The sequence below is a fragment of the Diadema antillarum genome, unplaced genomic scaffold, assembly GCF_040938485.1.
Source record: "Diadema antillarum isolate AM-2024a unplaced genomic scaffold, OU_Dant_1.0 seq00000326_RagTag, whole genome shotgun sequence".
NCBI lineage: Eukaryota > Metazoa > Echinodermata > Echinoidea > Diadematoida > Diadematidae > Diadema > Diadema antillarum.
The window spans coordinates 221,875-237,500 of NW_027271344.1; the positions used below are offsets into that span (position 1 = coordinate 221,875).

Here is a 15,626-nt window from a genome sequence, read left to right on the forward strand (position 1 = left end):
CATGATATTGCACAGACAAGGGTTGTGCACCTTTACGGGTGCTGTATGTGATGTGAAGGCAAAGTGCAGCTTGTTTACAAACAGTACATGCACACCTCCATGTACATCTTGGTACTTGGGATGGAGGGCAGTTTGGATGCAATAGGGGTCACTTGGATGCTATAAGGGCAACTTGGATGCCATGAAGCTCTGCGCTGTGCAGCAGCCGTTGTTAAATTTAGACTCGTGATTTCCCTTATCAGATAACAATTATTCATCAAGTGATTTATACAATAGAACATATTGCTGTGTGTATCATAGGATAACACATGTTCATCCCTTGGAAGTTATATTTTCCCCTCTAGATAATACAGGAAAATATGATTTCTTGGGCAAAAATATGATTCCCACAGAGATGTCAAGTGTTATATTACACCAAGGCAATATCTGTAAATATGTTCAACTGAGTTGAGTAGAGTGATCATATACTAATCATGACCATGCTGTGTGCCTTGTCTCCTCATTGTCTAGCTGGAATGAGATGCAAGGAGTTGACCCGTGGAACTTCATCAAGAACTCAATCTTCTTCAAGACAGTTTTGTTGGCATACAGAGAAGGTAAAGGAAGACCCAGAAAAGCTCCAAAGCTAACTTGTGTCGAGATAGAAAAATTAGAAAGGGAGCCTGTAAAGCAGGCTAGTTCACTGAGTTAAGGATCCTACATTGCAGGAAACCTTCTTCCCAAATCTTAATAGGCATTACAGTTTTGCCAGATACTCATACAAAATGGACATTTGGTTTAAAATTCATCTTACTGAAGGAAGAATAATGAAAGAATAGAGGACAAAATGTTGCTATAAGTATTACAAGATATTTTACCAGTCATTGAACCTATATGATTCGAGGAGCATTCAACATTTTCCTGACAATGTTTTACATCCACTGGCATGCGCAGCATAGGCTAGCCTTTCCTTTGTTAGCCACTTAATGGCCTGCACTCCATAGCTCGTGCAGTACCAGTGGCAGTATGGTGAAGCGAAATGCTCAAGTAAGGTTTAGTGTATCAAGTACAGTAACACTAGTAACAGATGCAATGAAAAATGAATAATCTATTACAGGTTGTTACAATCATCAGTTTTGCAGTGGATGAAATGTGCTTTTCTCTGTCTTAAATGTGTACATTCCAATGCCTGCCACAAGTTAACTTAATTTGGTTTATACAAGATGCCTTCAAAACTGAAGTCAAGCTTGTATTGAATCAATGTTTAGAAACACATTCATGTATGTAATCTGAGCCTGTGAATGATCATATAGTTCATATAAGTCATGGTGTAATGTGGAGGCCCATATATTGAACTTAGTGTAGTATGTGGAAGATTCTATCTTTGACCTCAGTCAATCTGGCAGAAGGACAAAGGTCACTGCTGTTTAGCCGAAGAATACCCCAGAAAACACCCCCAAATTTTGATTTTGTATTGCCAACGTTTGCAACAATCAAAATACTGTAGTTCCATGTATTCAGTCTTACTTAAACCCCCCTCTTTTTATTTGTTTATGTTTTGTGTTTTATTCTTGTTTTGTATCTTCAGATTCCATGAGGACATTTGAAATTTCAGTGTATTGCCACGAATTATTAAAATTTTTGCTCACATACTTGAATGTCTCTTCTACTTGTGACAGGCCTGGATCTCTCAGAGTGCCTGTCAGACCCCGACTCGCTGCTCCAGGACCAAGAGCTTTCTGAAATCAGGGACAGTGTCCAGTTCCAGTACCTGCTGCAGACTGGATTTGAGCAGATAGGTCGGATGCTGGATGCCAAATGATGGTCTCGATGAAAAAGCTGTATGGCACTTACGTGCACAATTAGCAATGAGCCTAAAACCAAAAGAACATGGTGAATATGCAGGCAAATTCTAAAATTGTGTTACTGTGTTTTCAGTGTCAGATTCTTAACACAAACTATAGCAAAGTCACAAAATGTGCCTCTATCTTCTACAGTATGGTGGAGGTATGACTGAGAGTTTGAAACCTGCTGACCTCCATGACCTGTTGATATTTGTTGATGCATGTCACTCTGGGTTCTTGTTTTCTGTTTTTGCTAAATACTCACTGCATTCCTGCCATTCTCTATGACTTGTTTTATGTTTGCTTCCATATTCTGGAAGTTTTCAGTCACATGTGACAGTCTGACATTCTCTTTTGCTCCTCCCAACTGATTTAAAAACCACATCTTGTCTACTTCTTACCTCTCAGTATCCCACTGGATACTTATTTAAACCAGTTATGGGTTCAAAATTGTCAAATTTGCTCACTGCACATAGCAAATAGAAAAAGCTTGTGAAAAAGATGGAAACATTTCACTGAAGATTTCAAACTGTTACCCCTGTTTGCCAGTAGTCCAAACGAGCCTTGCTTCTCATCAGTCAAAAGTGCACTTTTGATACAAGCCCACAAAAAAGAATCTATTGGCATGTTACACACTGACCTGCTGTGTACTATTGTGTATTTCAAAATAGGAAAGAATACCTTGCTAAGAAATATTTCCTCATCATAGACTGACATAAGTGAATAACAGTGGAAAATTCAGCTATTCAAATTTTCTATATTCACCACAACACAGTCCATATTGCCGGTGAATGTTAGGTGATAGAATGAATAAATCAAGTGCTGTGAATATGTTTTCGTTGCTGAGTGACTGGGAATATATGAGATTATATTTTTGTCTATAGTAGACAATTGATCCAATGAGGTCATTGAAGCTCTATAGTTTAGGACTTGAGATACATCAGGGCCCTGTTTTATGAGGAGTTATGATTATATAGTTGATTTCTATCATAAGTCTATGGCAGCCTGTGTGTTAAGGAAATTTATAATCGATAATATCTTTTGATAAAACTGGGCCCGTATAAGTTCATTCTCTCTGCAAAGCTTGGAATATAGGTCAATCTGTATTAAGATAAAAGACCTTTCCATTTTTGTGTATGATTTGATGGTATTTTAAGCTGCTTCAAAGAGTGCAGGGAAGCTCAATTATCCCATTACATATTATCAAACATTCCTCTGCTCTTGGATGTTACATGTGAGATACTGCTAAAGCTGAGCAATAGAATATGACATGGACAATAACCCCTATGTAAGAAACCCCAGACACTTCAGATAAGGGCATTCTACATTCTACTTGTATGTGAGTGTCTTTTCGCAAGGCTTCTGTTGGGGAAGCAAAATCTCTGCCACGTGAGATACTGCTAAAGCCGAGCATTAGAATATGACATGGACAATGATCCTTATGAATAAGAGCTCAGACTGTGCTTAAACTGAAATTAGACATGTGTTGTTCATTAATTGTTATCTTCCCTGTGTGGTAGTCATAGTTGTCATGCTACTGTGCATTCACACAGAATTTCACAATGCATGTAGTAAGAGAATGTTGCGGTGCTCGATTTCAATGTTCCATGCCACTTCACATATCTTCCACATGCACAATGTAGGTATGCATTTTCTGGGTTTCCTGTGAAACGAAATCAAAGACAAAATGATTCTTTTGCATCAAAGTTGCACTGAATCAATATTGTAGTTTGATACAAGTTTCTTGAGGGAGGAGTGAAATACACAGACCTCCCAACCATTCTGGAAGGAAGACTGAATTTTGACCATTCCCAGCTCTTGTTTCAAGAGGAGTTACGTATTTTTCATGATAATTTTACTACTCACTCCTATGGGAACTACACTTCCTTTCCTACTTTTGAGCCAAATCATCTCTATTTTTCAGTCCAAGGTTAGGAGGTTTGAATACACTCTACGGTTTGTTTAGCAACTTGTCGTTATGTGTTGTAACTTTACACAGCCCTGTCACTGAACTAAGTTGGGCACTGCGTCTTGTCGGGCTATATTTGTTGGTAATTCATAAATAACAATTGCCAGGACTTTCCACTATGGAGCACAATGTCTTTTATTTGAATGTGCTGAAAACATATTAAGGTGAGAGACAAAGGAGCTGCCCAGCTTGTAAATTTGTATAGTTTGTGAAACCTTCATTAATCTCCCCTTGTAAAATATCTGATACAGATTGTACCATGTCCACTGAAACATTTAAACCTGTTTTTGCAGATATACATTGTATATGCTTTGTCCTTGGCTTCCTCGTGAATAAATGTGAAACACATTTTCTTTCGTAAAAATTCCTAGTATGTATCTTTTTATAAGTCTTCTGGTAGAAAAACAATACCACTACCATGTGCGTACAGGGGAATCAAGTAAAGATGTGTGTTTGCGCAAGGGTAGAATTGTCCATTTTTGGAGAATTTCATGAAAAACGTTTTTGTTGCATTTTTGTTTTGTCTTTTTTAATAGCAAGATCCTGAAGGTCTAGATACACTGTACCTGCATGACAATCAATGCACACCCACTAATGTGCTTTCATGTACTAGTATCGTATTATTATATTTCTTACAGCTCAAGATCATGCTGAAGGGAAATTCTAGACCATTTTCTACTTATGTTGACCAATATATTCAGCATGTACATGTCTTAAAGTATCAGATGTAAACTAAGAGAAGGGCAAAACTCTATTTGGAAGTTAAGACTGGGGTTTTTTCTAGCCACAACTCTATTCAAGTGCATACAGCTTTTTGGGTATGTATGTGTGTGTATTGGTGTGTTTGTATCTGTGCATGTTTTGTACTGTGTGCATTACAGTGTACGTATGTCTGTTGAAGCTCGGTAACTTGTGTATTCGCCAAGACAAAGAATAGAGTGAACTTAAAATTGTCAATGTGGTCATAACTTCTCATAGTTGGTGATCGGCTTTCTTGCACAAATGTACTTGATGCTGTGAGTGCATAAAAGCGTTCCCCATAAAAAAAAATCACAAAATTGTGTCACATGACCAATCTCGATAAACTCATTCACAAATTTTTCTCTGTCATTCTTTAAAAGACATGTAGTATAACTGCAGATACTCCTAAACCACAGGCAATTACAATTCTGCAAGGAAACTCAATCTTTATGGATCTGAATTTTTCATCAATGGGCAAACACAGAAGCCTCATGTAGATACAATTTGTACAGTAGGCTGCATCTACCAGCCTCCCAATGTCAACAAACGAAAGAAAATACCACAAAGACTAATCATTACTTATTATTACTTCTGTTTCAGCTGTAGTCAGTGCTTTATGTTGGAGTTTTGTTTCTTCACGGACACACTTTTGATATTGTGCATGGTTAATTTCATATCTGTTAAATTACTCAAAATTTTGGACATATGCTAGTGTGTCTCACACTGTTAAAAGTACACGTATTACAATGTATTTTTAGTAATGGACCAATGTGTAAATCAGAGCAAGGTGTGTACGAAAAATCCTGAATCCATTATAAAATAAAATATGCACTCAGAGAAGTTGAAAAACTGAATTAAACTTAACAGACCACAACTCGACCTACAATAACTGTAAATGCATACAGAATTTGGATATTGATTGATTTTAGGTTCATTTTATTAAAAACTGCAGATATATACATACATGTACATGTAGTTGCAAGACAGTAATACCAGCACCAAGCAGCACTCCTCCACTACCACAGGATGAGATACTACACATGGTCATATGTTGAATGTCACACACATGAACATTCAATCAGGTAACCCATATCTCAATGTACAGTCTTTGCTCCCTCTGAAGCATCATGCAGCCCCTTACAAGCATAACATACCAGGTACATTCAGTCTCTTGCCTGTCACACTGACAAATTCTTGAAACATTTGCACACCATCACAGCAAGATGCCCCTTCCAATACTTTTTTTTCCCATTCTGAACAAGAAGATTTCTATTTTAAATCCATAAAATTAGATAATGACTACATCCATGAATAATTACATCCATGTGCCAAACTGTTCTTTCAACAATAAGGTTACGTACTGCAAGGAACTACATTAAACTCTTAAATTTCACAGTGGCATTATCTATACATTACTTTGGCTTTGTTGCAAGGAATATCCTGGGTTCTCACAAACCAGTAAACACATATTGCACACGATTCCCCCCATGGCTAATGCCACGTCTCAAAACAACGTTCCACCTCTGTTCACAAAAGTCTGTGTGGTGGTAAACACAACCCCACTGTCTCATCATGTCATGGACTGACGTTTCAAAAAGGGGCCTCGTATTCCCATCACCTCAATTATCTCCCATCTGAGGTTTTCATGAGAAAAAAAAAACTAAAACTAAAAAATTCATGTTTTTGGACAATAATTTGGTGATTACAATCCCTTGAAGCCTAAAATTCTCCACAGTTTTGGTTTAAACACAAGAATTATTTGATGTAAAGGATAATCATTTTTCTTTCTTATTTAATGATTTCTAAAGAACACATCATTACTTAGTTCCATAATATTATGCCCAATTTCTAGGAAACTTCTAGTATTTGACACTTTATCTATCAAAGTCATAATGAAAAGCATGGGAAACTGCACTTCACAAATGTTACTTCACAGAAAATATGTAAAATCAGTACAGTGGACACTCAATATGAGATCCTTGGGACCAAGAAAATTAATAACACTACAGAATTTTGTTCTTTACTTACATCAGATATTTTGTTATATCAGTAGTCAATAAACAGTACAAAACAAAGGATATAAATTCATTGGGACCAGAGAAATTAGTTTGTTATATAAGATACTTTGTTATATCGGTTCTCGCTGTATCAAGTTTTCACGTATCAATTCAAACAAAAGAACAAGAACATGGATTTTGGGATGAGATACTTCAGTTACCATGACAAAGGATGCTACGTTGTATTACAATTACTATTAACTGAGTGTCATTTTCATTACATTTATATGAGTAGTACACCTGTACCTTCAACATTTTTCTTTCGTGTACTAAACTTAAATAAAAGTAATGTTTTCTTTCAGTCAAATAAAACTCCCTCTGAAGTAAATTCTTCATAAAGTCTGACACTACAAGAATGTAATATCACTGAACTCAAAGATGAAGATGTCAATTTTAATACTGTGACCCCTTTCTGACACATCACCTGAACCACAAGATTTTGCAACCAACCGACTGCCTGACCAACCGCCTGGACATCTGACCTGAGAGTGATTCCTACATACCCCAATACACACTATGTGAGGGTGGGGTATAAAAACAAAACTAAACTAAACTAAACAAAACTAAACACACAAACAGCAAACACATAACAAACAAATAAGGGACTATCTTTTAAACAAAGCAGAAGTCTCTTCCACTATCACATCTTCACATTCTCTCAATAATTGGTATTGTTGACGACACAAATTCCAGAGCTTGGTTTGCTGTATGCAAGACAGGTCTATGCCTTGTGAATAATGCACAAATACACATACACCTATTTGTAACTAGGATGTACCATGGATGTATTTCATCTTTACATTCTCTCAATAACAGGTATATTTTATTGCTGACGACACAAATTCCAGAGCTTGGTTTGCTGTATGCAAGACAGGTCTATGCCTTGTGAATAATGCACAAATACACATACACCTATTTGCAACTGGGATGTACCATGGATGTATTTCAAGTCCTTGGGTCTCTGGGCTAAAAGTTTTTGCTCTTTCTGTCCGAGGACATATCCACCTCTGTGCTCAACATGCGCCCACAGTGTACCACTGCTGCACCCAGTCCAACAGCATGGCCAATAAGAGCACCTATGCAGCATGAAATGGGCCATTTCTGAAATAATTTCACAAATGGAGAAATTAGAGAAAAAGAAATAGACAAGAAATATTATATCAGAACGCTTGCAAAGCTACAGTAAGTGACAGTCATGGTTTCTAGAATTGATATACCATTTTCAAATCACTAGCAAGCTGTAAGTATGACTGATTCCATTCATTTCAGGTAATCCTCCACAGTCCTCCTGATACCAGTCTACCTGGCATTAAGTATTTTGCTAATGTCAACGTCTGTTATTCATTCAGTCTTTAATATATCCGGCACTAAAAGATTAGAGATTTATCATCATTTGAAAACTCAGCGACATACATTGTATTCAAGAGAAAAGGGTTCATGTTTTAAAAAGAGATCTTGCAATAAATATTGCCAGCAAATGAAGTAAATCAGATAGTTATCACCAGTAAAATCAAATTTATCATCTGTAACAGCATTCTATGGGTGGCTAAAAATGAAAATCTTTGCCACACTTCTTTGATTCCTCCTCACCTGCCATGGACGATCCCAATCAAGGGGGATTGGAAAAGCTCCAAGCCATGCCCCCAGCAGACTAGCTACAACTATATACACCAGAGCAGTCTCAATCCCAGCTTGAAGTCTGAGGACACACACAAAATAACATTCTTTGTGCTTATATCATTTTTGGAAGTACTGTAATATCTTCTTCTTTTTTTTAAGGCAAAAAAGGGATTCCTATCTTTAAAAATGTAAGGCAAATATGTCCAATACAAACAACTACGAATAATTTGTATGTAGATGAATAATAAAACTGTGCAACATTTGAACTATTCGTTCTTGGAAGATTACTTATTGATTTCACACATTGTGCTTAATGGTTTTATCTGAAACCATTTAAAAAAATACAGATTAGAATGGTCATAACGTGGGTCACAAGAATAAAATATTTTTATGAAGTTGACTGAAAGAGTGGAAAATTTAATGAAGAACCTTTTTTCATTAAACCAGCGATCAAGTTCCTTACATTTGCTTTTAAACAATATACTGTATATGCTTTTAATCAAATCATCAGTACTATTCTACACACACACACACACAAATATTTCTTTCATTATTTGACATACTTTCTGCTTTTGAATATCCTGTTGAACTGTTCACCATCTGTTCCAATCATGAAAAATGTAGGTAAGGCAACCAATGTGGTCAGAAGCACTGCAAAAATGGCAGTTTCCTGGACTGATCTGGTTGTACACAAACATACAGACAGGTACTTAAACTCTCTGATCCACGTTCAAGTTAACTTCGATAGAGATTTATCTTCCATGTAAAATGAAGAAAAGTGATTGAATACAAGACAAAAATCAGAAAGGTAAACAATTTCATGTTTTCATATTTCTAATATGATTTTGCAAAATGACAGACAAAAGATTAGATGTCATCTTTTCACAAAACTCCGATCAGTTTACACACAAATTGCAATTTCTGAAGAAATAGTACCGGTATATTTCACATCAAACCACTCTAAAGCAATGCAATGATGATTTCTTAGTCAAAGGAGCATTTTCATTTGCTTTTTCCAACAAAAATCCCATATGAACTAAAAATGATGCGAGTTGATATTTCAGGCAATAATTTCCTTTCTTGAATTTGAATAGCAGTTTTAGTCAATGGACTTGTACATTTTGCACAAAGTGGTATACTATTTTATGTAATGAAATTTCAACACAAATGACAGTTTGTATAGCAGTTATATCTAATATGCATAGCAAATTGCTATGCAATGGTAATATTCTTGACTGTAGGAATATCAAGGAGAGCCAAGCACTGGAACTACCATGACAAGGAAAGTCCTGAAAATTACACATTTGACAGATAATCACAGCAGTTTCAGCGACTGCAAAAAATATGACACTAAAATTACTGGATCTGAAGCACAAACTTTCACATTCATGAATATTATCATATGCAGTATCACTGCACATAAGGTTCAGTTACTGAGGTTAGGTTACATTATTTCATTAAAAAAAAGCAGGAAATGCAAAAATTATATCCTGTGTATACATGATACTAGTGTCACCCACTAGATACCTTACTCAGTGAGTGGGGCTCCGTACAGCACAGCCACAGTATGGAAGAGTATGAAGCTGAAGCACAGCAGGAGTCCATATTTCAGAGTCGTCTTGATTGTTGATGTGACGAAATGCATAATGGCACGTGGTCCCTTCAGATTCTGAGGGGCCAAAGAAAGATCATCAGAATCACTTCACAAACTTTCATGATGCACATGAAATCTGCCATTGTCCATTTTAATACTTTTGATAGATCCCCCTATATATAATCTACTTTCTGGGGACTTTTAAAAAAATGTCTACAATCAACTTCAGACTCACTGGCTTTACTTTCATCACACAGGTTGGCTTGGGGGGGGGGGGAACCATTCTAAATGGCTATAAAAATATAAACTTTAATATGTGGGACTAGACAGCCAGCTGTAAAGGCAAACAATGAAGCCACAGTGAAACAACGAGCATCCTCATTGGCAAATGTGTGGTCTAGTTCCTTGTGTGACCAAGAAGCCTGCTCAACATACCGAGCCGGGCTGACCAGAGTTTGCTATTTTCTGTATGAGGCACATTCTTCTCCGTCTCAACCGCATAGGCGCTAGGCATGCAGACTGCTCCCTGTACACTTGTTTTTTTCTTCATTGTTTAGTAGACCCTCTAGTTGATTTTTTTTTTCTTTCTGATAATAACTGAGTGTGAATTTTACCTATTGCAGTAGATCTATTGAATAAAGGTATAGATATTCAACACTGAATGAAGCTAAGCGCCTTTAATCATCAACAAGACCAACAACCGACAACAGCAACAAATTAATTCTCGTGTATGACATGATTGATAAAGAGATCTAATTTTTCTTTTTACTCCCCTCCTGGCCCTCGTTAATCACCCCCATTCATAACTATGCACAGCCATGTCGCTGTACAGACGAAGACGAAGTGCTTTGCACGGCGTCCGATCGATCGGGTTATCCCCCACCACGGTTACCCTATTCAAGTCAAAGTCCAAAGACTAAGTTTCACCCCTTTTCAATAGGCAAATGGGGCATTCTCTTGAAATAGGCCACACACATGTACACCACTATCTGTCTAGGTCTATACCTTATATCACGGCGGTTTACCAGCAAAATGGTAGAACAGCATACAAATTTTATCATAAATGGAGTAACCTAGTATTATTAATAGCAAAGCCGCTAACCGCCAGCGGGGCCGGGTGAGCATACCTTTCCACCGCTTGAGCTCAGGCCGCAATCAGCGTCGTCCCGTGGATGTGAACGCGATAAGTGCCAACTTCCAATGCATTGCAGCACACCATACAATATGCACCACGGTTTAAGCGTTGATATCGGGTCTAATATTAACAAACTGTTGCCAGTTGGAACAAGAACAATCAAAACTGACACTAGATGAAATAATGAAAACACTATAAGAACGTAAAATATTGATTTTACGTATTTCCGTGACGTCCGCTCGGACGACATGGAAAGACTGGAGGCTGCCATCTTCGCACAACTCCGTCAACACCACCAACGCCCTCTAACGACAAAAGAAGTAGCAGATTTAGCTGGATGGTCACAAATTCTCCCCTTCTTTCTCTGCCTTTCAACATCTCCATTATGAATAAAATAATTGTAATTACTAATACAAGTGATTTTTTCTGCTTCTGTTTGTAAATGTAACGTAATATATAATAGCCCGGAGATGAGAGTATGTATTAGTACTGGCAAATTCTGAATGTTGTGTTACCCGCCGGAACTGCAACACACCATAATATAGGCCTATGTGCCACTGGTTATGTTGCCTTGACGAATGAGGTTCTTTCATCAATTCTATGATTCCATGAAAAAGATAATTCAAAATATGTCGTCGAGCTACTATATGCAAGGAAATGTGAGCTAATTGACCATCACTACATCACGACAGAAGGGTTTACGCGTACAGCTTTCGGTTTGGTTCAAAGCCAGATAACGGAGTGTGCTTTAGATTGGGCTGTAGGTCACTCCGCGGAGTATGTATGGATGGATACAAAACCAGTCGCATGAAAGCGAACATGAGAGCGATACCGGCTTCTTTCGACTTTCAAAATGATCCTGACATTCTCGTGATGCATATACTTAATGTGTCACCAGTTCTTCGAGTTGACAGCAAATTTAGTCAGCCGTGACACGATCCTCACTCACTGACATGAGGAATGACCATGTAGTGACCATACTAGGCCCTATATCTAGACCTACACTCCCCTAGGGAAGAGTGACCATTGATTATTTATCTCATCACTCCATGAGGAACATACAACCTCATACCTAGTGTGATGTAAAACTCAAAGAGCATAGGAGGAAAATCTCTTTGAAAGCTCTGGATCCCCTCATCGCGATTCGTCTAAACGCATGTACTTTTTATACGGACTTTACGCATGTACCAAACAGAAAGCTGCTCTGTAAAACCTGATTTTAAGCTGCCTTGTGGGTTTGTGCATGCAAAATGGTTCCAGGATATTTTTATACCGCTCGTTACAAGTCTCATTCTGAAGAGGTGTCAGTCGGACGCCGAGTTGGTGATGCATGGAAGCCAGGAACCTCATCAGACGACTCATTACACGTGACATAGTAATTATGCATTAAACAGGCTCGTCAGAAAGGGAGATCGCATGAATGCCAAAATGGAATGAAATCTATTGATATTTTCAAGTTGAGATCTACTGTTTATAAACTATATATTATGAGTTTTTATTTGCTTGTTATTTCTACCACGTTCTTTTTTCGTTGGTACACCCTGTTCTCAATTTTCTACGACATGCATGCTCTGATGATGATGATGATGATGGTGATAATGATGATGATGATGATGATGATGATGATTATGATGATGATGATGGAGGCCGTCAGAGGAGGAGAAGGAGGAGGAGGAGGAGGGCGAAAGGAGGAAGAGGAAGATAAAATAGGAAAGTAGGGCCCAGAGGATTGTGAGGAATATGTGTTTCATGGAGGAAAGCACTTCAACATTCTTCAGGAATCAGATATCTATTTACCCAGCTGCTTGAGGCAAAATATGTTTTGCCCACGAACGTATCCTCCTCCTCTGAGATTACGTTATAGTCCTACATCCAGGGAGGTGGAAAGAGTCGACCTCCCTATAGTATATCATATTTTGCGTTTGAATTACGGCACAGTACTTTTTCAACTCCAAGATGTTTATCTTATTTTCGGAGTATCGAATCCCCTTTAGTTTCGGATTAATGAACCCTATTTCATTTTCGGATTGATAAATCATTTTTTTTTCCTCCCCATTTTTAGAATTAAAGAACCTGTCTTCATTTTGGGATGAATGAACCTTCTTTTATTTTCGGACGAACGAACTTTTTTTTCCTTTTTTTTAATAGACATTTCGAAATAACGAACCGAATAAAACGACAGACCTTCGAAATATCGAGCTGTAGCCTAAATTTTGGATGCTTTGAGATAAGAATGATAGATATTTGCTCTTTTACCTCATATGAAAATATGATTAAAAATTCACTTTGTATTTTGACACGTTTGCAACGAAAATCAATGTAGTGCCCTGGCTGCATCCCCATGGGAGTTGGTTGGAAGGGATCCAATTTCAAAATTTGTTTGTTGCAAGATCTTCCATTACCTAATTCTGATAGAGATGTTTAATTTTATCTTAGGACCCCCCCCCCTTGGTAAAATGTGCAAATTCTGCGTACACTATCTATTGTGGACCCTTGCTAACTGAATTTGTACAGCAAATTCACATCTTGTGTGTATTCATGTAGTTATGTTGATAATGTCAATAGCAAAGAAGCAACGATATCCTGCATAGTGACAGTGGCGGCCTGTTTGGACCCACAAGGGGGAAGCTTGGTTGGGGGCAATCTGTTTTCATCTAGTCATGGGTCCTATTTCACCCCCCTTGACAGGACTCATTGACATGAGCACTATAAGATGCATTAATGTGTTCCTTCTGCCCCCAATTTCAAGATTCTCAAGTTGCACAAGTATAAAAGTCCAAATCGTATTCCATATAAATACTTCTATCCAATTTTGACTGAGAGATCGCGTACAAGTTGATTATGACATTGAGAATGGTAGCCCAGCTGTTTCTCTGATGTTAGGGTTATGATTAATAAAGAGGAGTACTTTTTAGATCTTTTAAGGTTTTACTTTAGTATATTTATTACATGTCATGTTAACCTTATTTTGATGGTTTAACGTATAGCTATTTCCATACCTTACGTTGGACGGCATTATGATAATTTGCTTGATTATATATATATATATTTATATTCTATAAATCGCATAACTGTAATTACATATTCAAGAATGTTTTTTTCACATAAAATATGGCATTCATCAGAATAATAAAGATCAACTGTTTATGCTAATGATCTAATGATAACAGCTTAATTTGAAGTTTGGTAGCATTTTGAGATCTAGATGTTGACGCACTCTGACTGGATGTTCATCTATGAAAATACTACAACAGATTCTTATGTCATTTAAATACTGTTGATATCGCATAATTTCACTTAGGGCAACGCTTCGATACTATTATTTCATATCAAGGTCTTTGTATGTATATATATATATATATATGTGTGTGTGTGTGTGTGTGTGTGTGTGTGTGTGTGTGTGTTTTGCGACAATTCTCCATGAAAGTACATAGAAATACGTCTGTTAGCTTATTATTACATATTTCGTTTTCCCTCGCCATAAAACAAAAATGTGATTGAAATCGATTTAAATAGAAAGAGGAGGACAAAAATGAAGACTAGTTTTGAGATATTGTTAGAGCTGAAATTTCGAATGAATTAGTGTTGTTGTTATTGCTTTGGCAAGGTAAAAAGAAACAAACAAACACACACGCTTAGAAAAAAATAATCGGTGATTTAAAACACTCGATCAGCCGGGGGATTTTTTTCTGCCTGTACAAATTCGAGGCCAGTGTGCAACTTGGTTTGCTTTGCAATTGCGCAGAGCAAGCACCTAAATAATCGATGAATCACTGTTACAGTCTTTTACTGAAATGAATTCACTGCGTTTTCAATTCAGGCTTGAGTGGTTCATGCTATGACGTTGTATTTCTTTCATGTGGAACGTAAAACTGGTTTAGATGGAGAGGTGACTGGGAATGGACGTACCTGAATTGAAAACAATTACTAACAACAATGGTAACGTCGATTTCGTAATATATAAACATATATATATATATATATATATATATATATATATATATGTATAAGAGTTACCTATTTCACCTAGGTATTCCAAAGTTTTGCCTTCTCCGTGTTATCATCAGCGAAGATGAAACAAAAATTCTTCACTACGCAATTTAGATTATTGAATGAGTGAAGACGGAAACGCCTCACCTGCAGACATCGTCATTGTTATCTTCGTAACGCGTTAGAATTATTGACCTATATTTCAAATAATTCTCATAAATCATTGTGAAATAATCGTTCCGATTTTGATAAGAAGAGAATGTATATGACTTGAAATAACAGATTTCCCACTAATATCCAAACACTGTTGGGTTTGTTGCTTAGTTAAGAAATGCTAATCACAAGTACTATATTGACATATCAAGAAAGTATTACCAGAAATTAGCTTTGTTAATGGCTTTATGCGATTCCTGAAGTCCCAAGACTGAATTTAAAAACAAATATCCAAATTTCTGCTTTTTCAGCCTCAGGGTATACCCCACATATACGTGACAGACAACGTATTTTGAAATCGAATGTGCAAATATGGCATGTGCTGCCATTGTTGAATGACGTATCAATGTGTGTTTCAATACAAATTTTCTATTTCAGATTCGTCTCGGAAGGAGATGGAATTGATCCTGTCGTCTTACAGGTGCAATTTGGACGACGAAACAATGAACAAAGACACAAACAAATAAACACACCCTGTCTTCAT

The 15,626-nt window shown here is 37.1% G+C and overlaps 1 protein-coding gene and 1 long non-coding RNA gene across 2 annotated transcripts in view; one reads left to right on the forward strand and one right to left on the reverse strand.

The window, feature by feature from the left end:
- Window positions 1-1,846, forward strand: part of LOC139730647 (nuclear pore complex protein Nup133-like) — a 39,451-nt gene extending 37,605 nt beyond the window's left edge. Inside the window, exons 33-34 of the mRNA XM_071641507.1 lie at window positions 511-596; window positions 1,659-1,846. Of these exons, the coding sequence (XP_071497608.1) occupies window positions 511-596; window positions 1,659-1,801 (229 nt within the window). The 3' untranslated portion in view covers window positions 1,802-1,846. The remainder of the gene's footprint in view (window positions 1-510; window positions 597-1,658) is intronic.
- A 6,387-nt stretch (window positions 1,847-8,233) lies between these two features.
- LOC139730648 (uncharacterized) lies at window positions 8,234-11,178 on the reverse strand. The gene is made up of 4 exons (XR_011710935.1): window positions 10,932-11,178; window positions 9,743-9,879; window positions 8,774-8,890; window positions 8,234-8,289 (listed from the first exon to the last, which is right to left on the reverse strand). It is a non-coding gene; the product is annotated as an uncharacterized lncRNA (long non-coding RNA).
- Between the last annotated feature and the right edge of the window lie 4,448 nt (window positions 11,179-15,626).